General features: G+C 39.3%; 1 protein-coding gene across 1 annotated transcript; it reads right to left on the bottom strand.

The window, feature by feature from the left end:
• Positions 1 to 2,534: 2,534 nt before the first annotated feature.
• LOC129377136 (excitatory amino acid transporter 3-like) lies at positions 2,535 to 13,504 on the bottom strand. Its single transcript, XM_055056896.1, has 13 exons — positions 13,366 to 13,504; positions 9,593 to 9,733; positions 9,224 to 9,316; positions 9,019 to 9,130; positions 8,801 to 8,843; positions 8,652 to 8,714; positions 7,606 to 7,787; positions 7,335 to 7,442; positions 6,660 to 6,782; positions 6,373 to 6,567; positions 4,970 to 5,104; positions 4,507 to 4,602; positions 2,535 to 2,932 (listed from the first exon to the last, which is right to left on the bottom strand). Exons 1-13 carry the CDS (start codon positions 13,412 to 13,414, stop codon positions 2,794 to 2,796), a joined length of 1,479 nt encoding a protein of 492 aa, XP_054912871.1. The 5' UTR covers positions 13,415 to 13,504; the 3' UTR covers positions 2,535 to 2,793.
• Positions 13,505 to 17,573: the final 4,069 nt, after the last annotated feature.

Here is a 17,573-nt window from a genome sequence, read left to right as displayed (position 1 = left end):
GTGATATAAAATGGCACTGTGTACCTGCTAAATACACAATTCTACCCCTTTAAAAATACTTTATAATTTGATAATTATTTAAAAACAAATCCAGTTGTACTTATTGCTTGGTAATGAAAATATTGACTGGAGCTTGCTCACACCTTACTTGCTATGAATTTATCTGTTTTTGAAAGTGATCAAAGCAATAAATCTGTTTGCATTCTTCATTTATGAAAGCAGTTGTTACATCTTTGATGGTTTATTGTGTATTTGACTCAACAATGTTAGGAGAATACTCATTAAATATGGGAAGAATTTAAACCTAAAACTCCTCCGTAGAATAGCTACAAGAGTTTTCTGTTTGTGTTTACAATATATTGCTTGAGCATTGGTCTGAATTTATCTGTTGATTGTTTGCAGTCAAAATGTGCAGAGTCATAAATTATCAATCAACTATCATGCATTTGAAAGTAAAAATTCAATTTTCTGGCAGGGCTTTATTTAGTTCCACATTGAGTGTTGTGGATGCATATTCCTACTTTTGGCATGGTGTGTTCATAGGGCTTTATTCACACTATAGAAATGGGGAAGTCAGATAGACTTTAGTTTATATATTGAAAAATCGCAGAGTTGAAAAAAATACTTTGTAGAATTTTACACTTTAAGATGAGATGATTATTCACTTATTAGATTTTATTTGTTACAAAATTCAGTTCAGTCCTGATATAACATGTGATCTGATGTTAATTCCTCATTTCTTTTTCTAAGTTATGAATCCTGCTAGTTTACTTCCTCCTCTGGTAAGTGTCAATAACCCGGCCCTGCATTCTTCAAACATATGTGATTTTATAAATTTGGGTAATGACTGGCAGACTATTAAAATCAGCTCATTTTCAGCAATGATTCCAAGTAATTCTCATGTATTAATTTGTTGAAATGACAGGTACATTGAATTCAATTATCTTTAATCTGAAAGCAGCAAACCATTTCATGCAACATGAAGGACTTTATTTAGGAAGTATAGTTGTACCAATCAATCAGACAAACTTTGTACATAGAGCATTTGTCACAGATTGAAGTCTAATAAGAAGCTACAGAGGTAAAAAACTGAAAAAAAAGGATTTAACCACAAGAGACACAATGAAATCATCTGCATAAGCAAATCAAACAAGCAAGTAAATACTGATTTGAGGATTCAGAAAGTCAATTATAGAATATGAGGAACTGTAGAAGGGTGTGTTGATTACAGAGGAAACACTGGAGAAATAAACTCACCATCCACTTTATTAGGCACACCTGTCCAACTGTTCATTAGCGCAAATGTTGAATCAGCCGATCACATGGCAGGAACTCAATGCATTTAAGCATGTAGACATGGCTAAGATGATCTGCTCCAGTTCAAACCGAACAGCAAAATGAAGAAGAAAGGTGATTTAAGTGACTTTGAATGTGGCATGGTTGTTGGTGCCAGATGGGCTGCTCTGAGTGTGTCAGAAAGTGCTGATCTACTGGGATTTTCACACACACAACCATCTTACAGGCGCTTCAAAAAAGAGAAAATATCCAGTGAGCGACAGCTCTGTGGGCGCAAATTTCTGTTAATGCCAGAGGTCAAAGGAGAATGGCTAAACTGGTTTGAGCTGATAGAGCAACAACAGTAACTCAAATAACCATTCATTACCACCGAGGAATGCAGAAGAGCATCTCTGAAAACACAACATATCGAACCTTGAGGCGGATGGGCTACAGCAGTAGAAGACCACACCTAATGCCACTCCTGTAAGCTAAGAACAGGAAACTGAGGCTAAAATTCACATAGGTTCACTGCATTTGGACAATAGAAGACTGGAAAAACGTTGCCTGGTCTGATGAATCTTGATTTCTTCTGCGACATTCGATTAGTAGGGTCAGAATTTGGCGTCAACAACATGAGAGCATAGATCTATCCTGCATTGTATCAACGGTTGAGGCTGCTGGTGGTGAAATAGTGTGGGAGATATTATCCTGGGACATTTTGGGCTCAATAGTACCAATTGAGCATCATGATAGTGCCACAGCCCGCCTGAGTATTGTTGCTGAGCATGCCCATCCCTTTATGACCACAGTGTACCCATATTCTGATGGCTGCTTCCAGAAGGATAACGTGCCATGTTTTTCATAAAGTGCAAATCATCTCAGACTGGTTTCAATGAGTTCACTGAACTCGACTGGCCTCCACAGTCACCAGATCTCAGTCCAATAGAACATCTTTGGGATGTGGTGGAACAGGAGATTTGCATCATGGATGTGCAGCCGACAAATCTGTAACAACTGTGTGATGTCATTACGTCAAAATGGATCAGACTCTCTGAGGAACATTTCCAGGAACTTGTTGAGACTTTGACAGCAAGGAGTAAGGCAGTTCTGAAGGCAAAAGGGCTCCAAAGTCGTACTAGCAATGTGTACTTAAAAAAGTGAGTGTATTTCACAAGCTATTTGAGAAAGATCAAATTTATAAATACACAAAAGACCATATATAGGTAACAGGCAAAAGGAAAAGTACAACAATAAAATCTATTGTAGCAAAGATCTATTTTATTCAAACACATAACAACAGTTAGACTTACTAACTAAATTAAACATCAATAAAATATGGATATATGAGTAGATCATCTCATATTTGCAAGAACAGCAAAAAATAGAAACAAAAACATGAATAAACAAATATGGCACCATCTTCCCAAAAAATACAGAAGCAAACAAGGAAATGATCGGCTCAAATACACCAGGATGATGACATCCCTATCCTGAGGTTTCAGCTTGTTGGTGTCACTATGTTCTGACATGACTCCCTTTCCTAGATAAGATGGATGTTGAGATGGAGGAAGAGGTGGAGGGGACGAAATCGTCATCAGAATCCAAAACGGATAAGTCCAGTTCCATGTTCTGAATTGCAGAAACCCCATCAGTGCTAACAGGTAAAAAGGAAAACATGGTCAATAACGTTCAAAACAAACTGGGACTAAAGCACCTCTTGTTTTCCCCACTCAGTGTAAATGACTTATAACAATCTATACTAAAATTTCTCCAAACTGAAGACATTCTGATACGTTTAGACCATTGTTATGTGGGTTTATGAGTGAATAATACAGAGACTACTGATACAGCTTAGAAAGGAATTTACACAATGTTGACAAAAGTAATCTTTCATCTGCCTTCACACACACAAGAACTAGAGGGATGTCTATTCTCAACCCACAGGGTTAGATATGATATGAGCAAACCGGTTAAGTTCTACCACACAAAATGTAATAATACATGTTATGGACTCTGGTATGTGTACTGGTGTTCAAGAAGCCATTTTCCAACTGTTCCCACAAGTTTGGGATCTTGAAATGGTAAAAAAAAATGCTGTGGTTCACTGCCAGGACCACCAGTCTGACATCATCCTCATGTACGGGGAGTGAAGTGGTACAGAAACCAGCTGGGGCTGGGCAGGGCTGGAGAAGGAGAGAACTACTGATAGGTTTCTAAGAGAGCAAAGAAGCAGTTCAGCTCCTCTGCCATCGGTGCACTCAGGATCCCCACTGTTTGTTTCTGGTGTTTATCAAGAGTCCTGTCACCGCAAAGCAAAGTACAAGCTGCCCGTTGCATACTAACATCGTATCATCCCCAGTGAAACTAGGTTCCAGAAATGATCAGAATGCAACACTCCTGAACACAGCAATTTCCACTGAGTTTCATTTTCAAAAGATCCATTTTATGCTTTGGAGAACTAAAGGCTAGAAAGAAGTGACTCGTGTGAAGGTGAGATTCACTGGGACAGGAAGGACGTGAAGATGTTTATTTAACAATACAGTAAAAAATTTAATTATATTTACACAATCTGAGTGTTTTATGAGTAGAACAGCTCCTGCTACAATCAGATAATTGTTATATGAAACGGTTCAAAAATAACCGGCGGAGTTAAAAACTGTTGTCAAGCCTGTTTATTCAACCTTTTATTGTTTCAGTCTTCTATCTGATGGTGCAAGGTGAAATAGAATGGTAGAGTTCATTGGGACTGGGGAGGGAGTGGCCAATTATGCAATGGCAGTGGTAATAACTCCTTGGAGAATGTTTTTCTTTGCAACCCAGCAACTAGCACATATGAAGATACTCTCTATACAGCAAAAATAAAGGGCCAGGAGAAACTAATGGGACAGCCAGCCTGTATTCCGGAGTCTAGCGTCAAAAATCTTTGCTGCTGTACTTCTTTTTTGTTGTTACATGTGAGGCGAACTTCAGACAAAATGTCCATACTGGTCTAGAGTCCAGTGGAGGAAATGTAATGACTTTATGCTGTGCACAGGCGGCATCCTATCACGGTGTTAGTCTCAAATTCACTGTTGCCTTTGAGAATGACCTATTTGTTCAGTAGTGGGTTTCATACACCTGTGAAAGCCACTGGAACGCCTGAATTCAACCATTTGGATCAGGGAGCTAATACTTTTGGCAACATTGTGTCTTTGCAAATGAACACATCGTTTTAATGATTTCATTTACCTTGATATGTTTTTCCGGTTGCTATACCACAGATGATTGGTGATAGCAACACCAAAGACATTTACCATCACATTCACCACGGTCATGAAATGGTCTCTGAAGGTAACAGAAGAAAACAAACATGCTTGTCAGACTCAGCTATGTTTTTCTTGAAGCTTTTCTCTCCCTCAATCTACAACAACCAGGTGCACCAGGTCTTCTAAAGCTCAGATTGTTGTTGACTTCATTCTCCAGCTGTAGTTTTATCAATCATTACCACACAAGCTCTCCTCAGGATTTCTCCACTATTAGGTTTCCTAGAAATTAGTTTATAATGAAAGTTAAAATCATGTTCTGGTCAAGAATAATTTCAAACTGTCTGATAACAGACCAGCATAACTCCATCCAGGGTGACCTCACAGTTTGATGGTGAAAGTACTCTGTAAACACAAGTAGCAGGCTTCGAGAATTACGTTGAACCTACAGAATCCACTCCACCCCAATGAGAAGGCCAACATGATCTGCAGGCAGTCCCACAGCTGTCAGAATCAGGATAGAGTTCAAAGCTCCTGATGATGGGGTCCCTGCAGTTCCAAAGGCGACAATGGAAGCTGTCAAGCTGCAAACCAAGCACAGTCTCAATTAGCATCTCTGTCCCAGCAACAGAAATGCTACAATATGAAACTTTATCATTCCTTTCCTATTGTCCACTTGCATCAGTTCAAAACATACAATGAAAATATCTATAAATATTGTGAAACACCTCCGGATTACACTTTTAGAATTAATAGTCTTTGACGTGCTGCCTCAACTCTGGCATGAACCCTCAGGGTTTCCACCACTCTGCCCAATTATATATAATAAAAATAAATTTTACATAAGAAGGGAATATATAAAATAAATTCCCTTCTCACCCACCGCGGGTGGTTCTTATCCTCTGAGCTCGGGTCCTCTACCAGAGGCCTGGGAGCTTGAGGGTCCTGCTCAGTATCTTGGCTGTGCCAAGGACTGCACATTTCTGGACTGATATGTCTGATGTCTGATGTCACCTTCCAGGCCCTCTCCAGTTCCTCCCTGAGGCCCTGGTATTACTCCAGTTTCTCATGCTCCTTTTTCCTGATGTTGCAATCACTTGGTATTGCTACATCTACCACAACGGCTTTCCTCTGTTGTTTATCCACTACGACAATGTCTGGTTGGTTCGCCCTTACCATTTTGTCTGTCTGGATCTGGAAGTCACACAGGATCTTACTGCGCAGGACCCTCAAGCTCCCAGGCCTCTGGTAGAGGACCCGAGCTCAGAGGATAAGAACCACCCGCGGTGGCTGAGAAGGGAATTTTTTTATTTTATAAACATATTCTCCACAGTGATATAGTTTTGAAATAAGCAAATATTTTGTCAAGTGAAGTGATCAGAAATTTCAGGTTTGAATATCAAAATTGTTTTACAGTTTTATATTTTTAGACTTGAAGCTTATTTTGCACCTATTAAGTAATCACTGTGGTACATTAGCTACTCTATAGGAAATCTAACACAACAGTGTTAGATCAGCTTATGTAAGCATCTCCTCTACTGATGATCTGTAAAAGTTGGTGAGTAGGTCGCTTTTTAAAATATAACTGAACCAGAATCCACCAAATTCCATATGACATATTACCATTTTCAAAGTCAAGCAATCATGAGTGAATTAGTTTTCTTATCATAGCAGCTTCCTGCAAAAATGGCTGTCAGTTACAAAGTTAACAGAAGTGTGATGTTACATGACAACTATGTATTGCTCTGGGCCCCTGCTGAGGGGAAATGTTACCCATTTGGCAAATAGCTGATCTTAACAATCCCAGCATGCACCTTTTCTCAATTCCATGCACTTATATGAAGCAGCTTACCCAATGGCGATCAGCTGGCCGGCATCCAGAGAGATATCATGAAGCTGGGCCATAAAGACGGCAGAGATCACTTCATAGACCACCATTCCATTTCTATTGATGCTGGTAAGAATGGGCAACATAAGGCGGCAGAGTTTCGTATTGACCTTCAAGTTCTCTTCACAGCATTGCAAGGTGATAGGCAGAGCGGCGGCGCTTTGGTAGAAAGCACATCCTTTATTGAGGAAACCGTTCACATGAACAAACTAGAGAAGTGTCATGCTTTTTCAACAAACAGAACTTTTCACCTGGAAGCGATGATAAATGCTGTCGTCAAAGCCTTAGAGATCTGCCTGATGACGTTAAAAGGGTTCCGTCTGACGATAATGGCATACAATGTGGGGAAAATAATGAGGGATTGGATTGCTTGTCTGAAAACACAACAAAGTCACACTTAGTTTTAGAGATGCATTAAGTATTCACTGGCTGTTAAACATTTATTCATTCATTCATACCTCTTTATACATGTCATGGGAAAGCCTGACAGATCAATGTGTTTGGAGGAATTTTATATGTTATGCTAACATACAGTAGTATATCACAGTAAAGTGGAATGAAAATTATGGAAACACTTAGACGGGTTGTGAATAAGACTGTCATGACATTTTCGTAAACATGACATCACACCTGTCATGAACATGAGCAAATCTTTATGAATATTTCTGACTGTTGTCACTATAACAGGTGGGACCAGGTGGGACCGGGTGGCACCGGGACTTAGAGGTGCGTCGTGACAGTCGGTACCATGTCTTACATCAGGATGTCTGATATGAAGACAGATATTCTTTCTATCTGTTGGTGGGACTGACTCAGACTGCCTGTAGCGAACTTCATGTTCGTGAAGTTTATGAAGTACTGCTACCTCAGGAGCAGTTATATCAATTTGGTAGCAAAGGTGAAAAGGAAAAGGTGGTTGAACATACCCTGCAAGAACCACTCCTATAAACTTTGTGAGCTTAAAGACAATGCCCCAGTCACGCACATCCACCACATGTTTTGTGATCAGGAACAGAACTCCGATTGGCAAGTACCTAAAACAAAAAACAGTAAAAAAAGAAAAAAAAGCAGGTTTAATTAAAAAAAGGCTGTTCAAAATATATTTTAAGTTAACTATTAAGAATCGAAACTGTCCTATATAAATAGAACTGAATATGTAAAAGAACTGACATCTGCTCAGATATTGTCTGATCTTACCACAAGATCCAGTTGACTATGATTTTTATGGCATCATTGAGGCATTGAATGATCTCCACAGTGGTTCTTGCCTCCTGTCCAACAGCGCTCAACAGGACGCCGATGGTGAATGACCAGATGACCAGTCCTATCATGTTGGGTCCATCAACGTACCCACCTATTAGTTTTATCTCAGTTTCATTCTGCACACACACACAAAAAAAAAAAAAAAAAAAAACACAAGTATGGTGTCTCCAGCCATCTGAAAACAATATTGTAGGAGTACATCACCTTGTTGGACAATGCATGTCACTTTTTCATAAGTAAAAATAAAACCATTGACTTTAATGTATTTAATATGCATATCTTTTGTAAAAGACCACTCTAATAATTGTGAAATGGAAAAGCACAAATTCAAGGGTTAAAAACCTTGAATTTGAACCCTTTAAATTATTTTTAAAAAGTAACAAACACAAGGGAAGTGGAGCCAAATGGAATGTAGAAGGGAAACCAGCAAGAAGTGACTGAGGAAGAGGTGAATCACTACTGTTTGGTTGCATGCTGAACAAAGATCTGGGCTGATGAGCTAATGGATTGCAGGTGTGAGGAGAGAAAGCAGAAGACAGGCTGAGGAGAGAGAAAGAGGAAGTGGCACCAGGGGTGAGGGAGAGCAGACTTGAGACTAGGAAATAAGAAAAATAATGAAAATTAGAGTAACCGAGGAAAGGACAAGACACAAAAAATATATAACTAGAAACACTAAGAAGGAATTGATGTAAAAATAGAAACAAGGCAGAATGAAGTAGGTATGGAACACAAATAATGACAAAACAAAAAACAAACACAAGATCCTGACAGTAAGAGTGTTTGCAAGGTTGTTTGTCCTAATGTTTGTTCAATGACAATTGTGGCACACCTTACTGTCACATTGGCAAACACCACCTCCCCATTCAGGCTTTAAATTAGAAGAAACTCAAGGCCATTCATTTCTTCCTCTTCAATTTGAAGTTTGTGGCTGTAAAATGACGATTCTAGAATGAAAGCAAAGATCGAAAGAAAATACTCACCGAGGTGTGATCATATTCGGGGCCAGATTTTTCATTTTTAATTTCAACAATCTCAGTCTTGTACTGGGAAAAAAAAAGAAACGGTGTTAAACTCCCAGATCCCAAATGGGAAATTACACAGTGAGCTGTAGGCCAGAATAAAAGCGTACGTGCTCATAGAAAGCCTGGAAGAAGCTCTCTGGAACCATATTCCTATGTGAGTAAAAGGAGAGTCAGGAAAATAACTGAGATCAACATTAAAGCCAAAAAACTTGATATCAATTTACCCAGAGTCACAAAAACCTAGATAGTTGAACTAATAGTAGTCAAACATCTTAAATTTAACATACAAACAGAAAATGTAGAAACATCATGAATTTTGTCTCACCTTATAAGATCCTGCATGATCACGTGCAAGACGGCATTTGACTCACGGCCTTTGTCAAGGTCTGTTTCATGTTCTTCCCTACCAGGTTCGAATGTGAGAACCAGAAATAGTCCTGAAACACAAAGTATCAGGCAGGATATCAAAAGCAATAACACACTACAAACTATAGCGGTCTTCATAAATCTGCTGCCCATGGTAAATTTACCGACAATTACGGCTATCATGGTAGAGCCACAGATGAAGGCTCCTGTGATCAAAGCTGTTTTCTTGGACACTTTGGTGTTTAATCCAGTTACTCCTGAGAAAAGAGAGCAGAACCAGAATTTCATCTGAAGGCCAAGAAATGATCAGGACAACATGCCAGTTCGTGTATCTCCTAACAATAATCAAAATTTCAGTTAGTTCTTCTACTTTTTAGTTACAAGAAATAAATGGAAGAATATCAGATGAGTCTAATATATTTTAACACAGATGTAATCACATGTTTCAATCACCATTTATACAAAATATCCTCAAAAAGATGAGTGAGCATCTTTTCAATCTATCTCTGTATCTGAATTCATGTTTAGCTTGCCTGCAACCACGCTTGTCACGATGAGAGATACAGAAAACATCTTTAGCATGTTTATTAGCAGTTCCCCTGGTATGCCCACCCATTTCTTCATGTTTTCCGATAGACGAACTGTGTTTCTTAGAAAAAACCCAACGCCTGTCCCTATAGGGCAAAACAAGCAAAGCAACAACAATTCATACAAAATAGATATGAAAAAAAAACATTTTAACATCTTAAAACCTTAAGAAATAAATGGGAGAGCTTTAATGAAAATAGAAAATGGTACATTTTGCAGACATGCTTCATTTCCAGGTTTGCTATTGGCAACAGTGTACCCAAATGCTGAACAAGCACAGAAAGTCTTTCATGCATTTCATAAACATGTGTAAAATTATCACTTACTGCATGTCATCTACACAATACATTATACAACTGGAGAAAAAAAGGTGGGAATTAGCAAATGCATCAAAGTTCACTGTAATAGTAAAAAATGGCCTACAAAATGGAAACACTGGGGAAAATATAAACAGATTTCACTATCATGATATAAAACGGATTAAAAGATGAAAAGATTACTGGAAAGAAAACAAACTCCCATTTCAATCTGGAGAGACTCAGACTGAGGAAGAAAAACGATTAGAAGAGTTTATTGACATGCATGAATTTAAAGTCTTTGGTGCTCGGGCCCCGGCTGAGGACATCGAGCTGTGATTTGCGATAAGCTCGGATGAGCATTCCCCATGCTGATAGGAACGTCATCCCCCGGGAACCGACACTGGTGGTGGAGGTCGGTGAAGGATGCATCCTCGAAGAGCCATGAGTGGAGGTGGAGGTAGGGCGCAGGTGGGATGAGCTCGGCTGAAAAGCGGTTTCTTTTCAGGATGGAGATCCTTTTCAGCTGGGGCTTGGTCGGTGATTGGACGTGACGTGGCTTGGTCCGGCGTTGATTGGTCATAGGTGATAAGTGGCGCACGCTGATTGGATGCTGCAGGTGTGGCTAAAGAATTTGAATTTGCGCTTAGGCTTCATAACAATAAGTGCATTTCCTTTAAAACTTCACACCTCGCTGGTTCCTCCTGTCACTTTGTCTTTACTTTCTCGTTCCATGTGTGTTCTCTTCGTGTTTCCTTGCTGGTTTCTTTCCATTGGATGTTTGGTTTGTGTTCCTGGCCTGGCTCCCTGTTTTTTTTTTTTTGTAATTTTTTTTTTCATCTTTATTTTATTAAACCTTCTAACTGATTGGCTGCCTCTGTATTTCTGTAATTCTACAAACCAGTCAACATGACAGAAAATGTAATTGATTGGCAATTACTTTTTCCACAACTTTAGAAATGGATGGTAGGTTAGATAGGATGGAGATTGTTGAAGTTTGAAGGGTGGAGAACAGATTGCTGATGATAGGAGTAATGGCTATAGATATAAATGCCGCGGGGATGATAAAAGAGGACAGAGAGGAGTGGATGATGTTAGTAGTGACAGTCTTTTTCCTAATGTTTGACGAGAACTGTAGGAAAAAGATTGAGCTGGCTGTAAGACCGCTTACACTGGCAAATATCGTCAGGAATGTCAGCAGCTTAGGGGACAGAAGGGGGTAGGGAGGACTGAGTTCAACAGTGATGCATGAAGAAGAGTTGGGGCCAAGGTTATTGTGGTTAGAAGAAACCTGGAACAAAGTTCAGGAGTGTACCAAGGTGCACAGTTGGAGAAGGAAACTGACTGGGTTTTCAAGGAGTAGAGGAAATGAAGGATAATGGTGAGGCCATTACTATTGGTGGAAACGAGATTTGAACAATGTTGGAGAGTCAACAATGTGTGATAAAACAACATAATGATTAACATTTTTAATTTAACAAAAAAAGAGGGAGGAAGAGCAATGGATGTTAACATTAAAAGAGAACATCGAATAATCAGTAAAAGGAAGAAGTTCAGAGGAGTTTAGAAAACAGACAGAGCAGTTTAAAAAATATAGTGTGTGTCCTTGGATGTGGATCGGAAAGAAATATTTGGAGAAGGAGAGATCAGCATCAACGTGAACGTTAATATCGTTTAATACCACATAACATTCGAGGAGAGGGCTGACAGATATATAATAAGAGCAATAAAATCTTTCATAAAAGAGTTATTATATTTGGTGGTTGGTAAACAGTTGCAACGATGGCGAGCATGGGGCCAGAGAGCAGAAAGGTAGACAGCCCAAAGGAGAAGAAAGCAGGCATATGTAGCAATGAGAACTTCGGGTTCTCGCAGTGGGTTATTGCAAGACTCACTGTCATCTGGACAAAGCAGGCAGCACTGTGAGGATCATGTTCTGTGATTGCTTAAGTGCATTTAGCAATTCAGCCTGATCTGCTCCGTGAGAAACTCCAGAAGACACAGCTGGACATCTTAAAAATCTGAAAATATGACTAACTTACAAACAGAACACAGTTTGGGTCAACTGAAGGACTGTGTATCTAATCAGGTGGTCAGCAACACAGGAGCACCACAGGGCACTGTACTCTTTCCTTTTCTCTCTCTCTGCACTTCAGATTTCCAACACAAGTCTGATGTCTGTCATCTACAGAAATACTAAGACGACTTCTGCTGTTGAGTACAGAGTTGTGAACTACAGGACGACTCTGGTTGAGGAATATAAATACCTCGGTATTAACCTTGACACCAGACTGGACTGGAGATGCAACAGTCAAGCCATCTATAAAAAGGGACAGAGCAGACTGGACTTCTTGAGGAAGCTAAGATCCTTCAGGGTTTCCAGTAAGATGCTACACATCTTCTATAATTCTGCTGTTGAGCGCGTCATCTCTTCTGCCGTCATCTGTTGGAGTTGCAACATCAGAGCCAGGGACTGAAAAAGGCTCAACAGCCTGATAAAGAAGGCTGATTCTCTTCTGATTCTGTTCAGGGGACGAATGTGGAACCTCTGGAGATGATGATGCAAGGGAGGATTCTACATAGGATCTAGAAAATTATGGACAACCCTAACAGTCATCTTCATGATGCTGTCTTGGGATTGCCTTCAGTCAGAGGCTTCTTTAGATTTACTGTAGCACAGACCGCTACAAGAGATCTTTCCTACCAACCGCCGTTAAAAGCTACAATGACTCTGAAGAATCTAAACTGATGAGTTACGACAACATTTAATTTCCCTTTGGGATTAATAAAGTATTTTTGAATTTGAATTTGAATTGTTACTGTTCACGGCTTTGATTTAAAGTGAATCAAATAAGTCCTGGCAGCTGTTCAGTTGACAAGCAGGAACTGATAGTTTGATTTCTTAGAATATGAGGAAGGTTTGAAAGGTTAGAAGGTTTTCTGAGTCCGTTTGATTATAGTTTCATTGAAAATGTTCTGATGTGATCCCCAGTAGCTGCAGTTCTTAGCGGTTAACAAAATAGAATATATTTTATTAATCCCCATGGGGAAATTGCTTTATGTGAGACATGTGAGTTTAGCCTTCATTTGGATAGAGAGGTTCTGAAACCAGGCAGAAATGCTGAATCTAATTCTTCAAGTGGGATGCTTTCCCTATTTCAGTATCTTGGAAGAGCAACATCATCTTTTGACTGACACTAGAGGCCCTCAACGTGCACAGAAAGTGCAGTTGCTAATGGACCCTGTCACTGACCTAGTCAACCTGAGCAGTTTGAGAATTTATATTCCAAAGAATAAGTCAAAAATGTGCGCTTTGGATAAGCACTTCTGTTTAACCACTAACCACTGTCTCTCCAAGCAGAATTACACTACAAACATAAATCAATTTTAAAAATCACAAGCAGAAAAAAGTAAGTACTTACCCACGATGACTGCCAACATGCAAAATGCCTGTAGTAGGTTTTTCTTCATTGTTTTTGTTTTATTGTTGTCCAGTCATACAGATGGGCCAGTTACTCGCAGCTGTTCAAGACATTTGTCCCACTTTTTGAAAAATGCGCAGCAAAGCATGTTCGGTCTCTATGGCTACCTTGGTAAAATAAATAACACTTCTTCAAATTCAAATTCAAACATACTTTATTCATCCCAAAAGGAAGTTAAATGTTATCACTCATATTAATTCTAATTTTTCAAAGAGTTATTGTAGATGGTGTTGGCTGTTGGAAGGAAAGATCTCTTGGAGTGATCTGGGAAGACATTTGTAGTTTTCTGTTTTACAGATCTTGTAATTATGTGACCTTTAAATATTTAAAAAAATACATGTGTCTCAAAGTTATTTGATGTCTCAAAGCAATCATGTTTCAATTGAGATGATTTGTTAATTTCTCAGTTCACAGAAATATTTTTATTTAAAAACAGTGTTTAAGTGAGTTAAAAAGTTTCTGGTTTCAGAGGATCTTGTTCATTTTGGCATCCAGATATCAGGTAACATTTTTTGGAAAATGCCCAGAAAATTATGCCTGGTTTCCCTAGATACATTCATTTTGGTTCAAATAATAAAAACAATGTTAATACTTGTTTTTTAAATTGAAAAGCTACTGCATTTCTAATAATATTACCAACTCAAAAAACTGTTTAGTTCATGAGTTTTTTTTATTTTTGTGGGATGTAGGCACAAGAAAGACTTTCTCTTCAACTTCTCACAGTCAGATAAGAAAGGTTGTTGGCGTCAACTTACTCACTCCCTCTTTAGTTACGTAGCAACAATTTCTTCAGTTATTTACTTAACAGTAGGTCAATGATTCATCACTGTGCCAACTGCTTAAATATAAATAATGCACAGTGACAACTCTGCATAAGTCACGTCACCAGTTTGGCAGTATTTCAGAAATTTTAAACAAAATGGTTATTGGAAAATTGGTTCTTCCATTCTTCACCAACTTTCTGCCATCCCCCATCAGCAGAACTGTCTGCTTCTGGTTGGCATGATGATGCCTGAGCCCACACAAAAATAAAGTTTTAGTCTGATGGAGGACAGCTGTTCTGGTTGGTGTGATGGCCTTGTAAGGCCGTAGTTTTCTGGCAAACATATAAAGTCTGGCTTCATCCACAGTGGTAGAGGTGCTGTAGTACAACTTACATCTCCCGTGTCTGCAGCTCATCTTCTTGAACTGTGAGAATATACTGACTCAACACAAAAACAGGCAGGACTTTGGACACACACCTTGTATCTGCCAGGCTGTTTTCTTTCCGCTGATGCAGAAGGCTGAAACATTTTCAGTCTGTGAAGACCTGAAAGAAAAAATTACCTTCAGCCTTCTCTGACCCTATATAACGACAAAGGTTATGCACACTGATGTTTTACTTTGATTAAATGCCACTCATAAATGTTCTAGCCCCGAAGATTTGGTTACCTAACTTTCTGCTGACTACCAACTACTGTCTAATGGTCAATTGACAGTAGTTGGTGCTATCAATAGCCATTTACAGCATTTCTGAAAAGTGCTGTTAAATAGCATTGATGACACTAAAACTAAACCACAACTATAAGTCTAATATTACAGCCTTAAGGTAGCCGACGCTGAGCAGAGATGCCACCAGTGTTCCCTGGTTTTGTGCTGACATCACTCCATTTCTCAGTCTTGTACTGATGACTCCATTGGATTCTATGATCCAAAGAGAAGTTTATGGAAGATATATGCTGGCACCAAGCAGAAGAAAATTAATGAAATAATATCATGTACTCCCAGAGGTTCTCTGTCATCCAGCATTCTTATGCCTTTTATAACAGGTACTATTTAGCAGAAAAATGCCCCTGCTGGTCAAGATTGTTTTACCAATATGAATACTTTCATAAATTAGTTATACTATAAATATTGTTTTAGAACAGCAGCAGAATGACTGCCAATTTATTAAGATATGTTCAACTCAAGAAATAATTTAATGCAATGTTCATAAGTTCATTCATAGAAAAAACATTTTGACAGTTTTGTTTTTCATTTTGAAGCAGAAAACCTGAATATGCAACATACAGAACTTTACTGATTTACAAAGCATTGTACCAATCAATCAGTCAAACTTTGTATATTGAGTACGTGTCATACAATCAAGTCCAACGCAAAGTTACAGATGTTAAAAACAGAAAGAGCGACATTTAATCACTTAGAGACACACAGTGAAATGATCCATTTGATCAAATCAAGTAAACAGATGAAAATAAAACAAAGTTGGTCTGGGAGTGGGAGAAAATCAATTATAGAAGACATGAAACTGTTACAGCTCTTGCTGATAAGTGAGGAAACACTGGAGAAACATTTCTATTGTCTAAGGAGAAAGATCAAATTTATAAAAACAATAATACAAAATGAACATGCAAAACGTAAAATAACAAACAGAAATTAAAGCTGCAAGCAGCCTCGAACGGCCCTCGCAGCCAAGCGCCGCTCCGGCCTATTGCCACCGCGGGGTACGAGCAACCTCACGCCAGCCACCACTGAAGCTCTCACGCAGTTTTCAGCACCTCCGCCCGCACCGCGGAAGCTGTTGCTCAGTTTAAACTTCTCCAACTCCGGTCCAACAGAGCCTTCTTGCTCAAAAGCGTGGTTCGGATTTGCAACTCCAAAATCCAAGCAAAATGTTGAGCGTAGTCCAGTTCTGTGGCTCCAAAAAGCAGGCAAAATGTTCAGGAAAACTTGGCAGCTCCAGCTGTCGCCGGCTGACTGTTATTACGTAGCGTCGATCTGTTTTCTCATTGATGGAGTACCACTGCCTCCTGCTGGGGCAATACTGGTATTGCACTAGCAGTACCAGTATATCGCCACAAGGTGCCAGTGGTACTCCATCAACACTGACCCCAGTGTGTTCTTACTTCGCTGTGTCATAAGTTTTGCTGAATGACTTTGTTTGTATTATTTCTAGCAAAAATGAATGAATGTTTGTACTTTAACCCACAAAAAAAACATATATATATAAAAAGTTATAATAATGTATATTTAAATAATTAATAACAACAAAACCTATGGGCTGCTGTTTTCTAGGGGGCGCTATAGAGAAATTAGGCCACGCCCACCAAATATTGTGATGGATTCCTGTCGGGGAGTTGATGGGAATCCATCCTTGTGAGTTTGGAGCAGCTGGGCCCAAAAATGTGGAATTGAGAGCCAAACGTATGGCGATGGCGTTACAGGTCACTTCGCCACGCCGCCACACCCACCTGCTCCGTCGTAGCTGGTCGGGGTTGAAATCCTCAATACACCAACATGTCTTCGGTGTCTGGTCACAGTTTCATGTTGATGAGGTCAAAAGGTTCAGATAGCGACCATTCACAGTAAAACATGACACTTCCTGTTCTCAGGGGGCGTGGCCTAAGTGATGTCATCACTCGACCATAGGATGTTGTAGAACACCCGATGATGATCAATCACTGAAACTTTGGTGCCTTTGTGAGTTTCTGTGTTTTGAGATATAGCAGTTTATTTTTTATGGGGAGTAGGTGAAATTTGACCCCTGCCAACCCCTCTTCAGCATACTCAAAAACTCACCGTTTTGATAACTTTAGATGGGACATGCTTTGTGAACAGACTGACTGAGTTTGAAGCCGATCAATCGAAATCCCTGGGAGAAGTTCGATCAAATACGAAGGCTGTAAACGGCAAAAATGGGTCAAAATTCGAACTTCAATCTAAAATGGCTGACTTCCTGTGGGGTTTAGACCATGGCTCCAAGAGACTTTTTTGTAAGTCCTGACAAGGTACACACGTGTACAAAGTTTCGTAATTGTAGGTTAAAGCATGGCGTGGGGCTGATCATTTAAAGTTTTCGTTGGGGCGCTATAGAGAAATTAATGGCTGACTTCCTGTGATACTTGCACTATGACATTAATTGTAAATTTTGAGCATCTTGGGGAGCTCTACAAGTGTACCAAATTTCATGTCTCTAGGATAAAGTAAGTGAATAGCAAAGGGTCCTTTGAAAATTTCTAGGTGGCGCTATTGAGCCATTTCTTATGGGATTTTTGCGATGACCTTAAAATACAAAATTTTGAAACTCCCTTTACGCGTCCGCCAAGTTTGGTGAGTTTTTGAATATGATAAAGCCCCCAAAAAGGCCCCTCTTTAGGGGGGCAGAATAA

Source organism: Poeciliopsis prolifica, unplaced genomic scaffold, assembly GCF_027474105.1.
Source record: "Poeciliopsis prolifica strain line A6 unplaced genomic scaffold, Auburn_PproV2 SCAFFOLD046, whole genome shotgun sequence".
Taxonomy (NCBI): domain Eukaryota; kingdom Metazoa; phylum Chordata; class Actinopteri; order Cyprinodontiformes; family Poeciliidae; genus Poeciliopsis; species Poeciliopsis prolifica.
The sequence above is the reverse complement of the archived record's forward strand: the minus strand, read 5'-3'. Positions and strand labels throughout refer to the sequence as shown.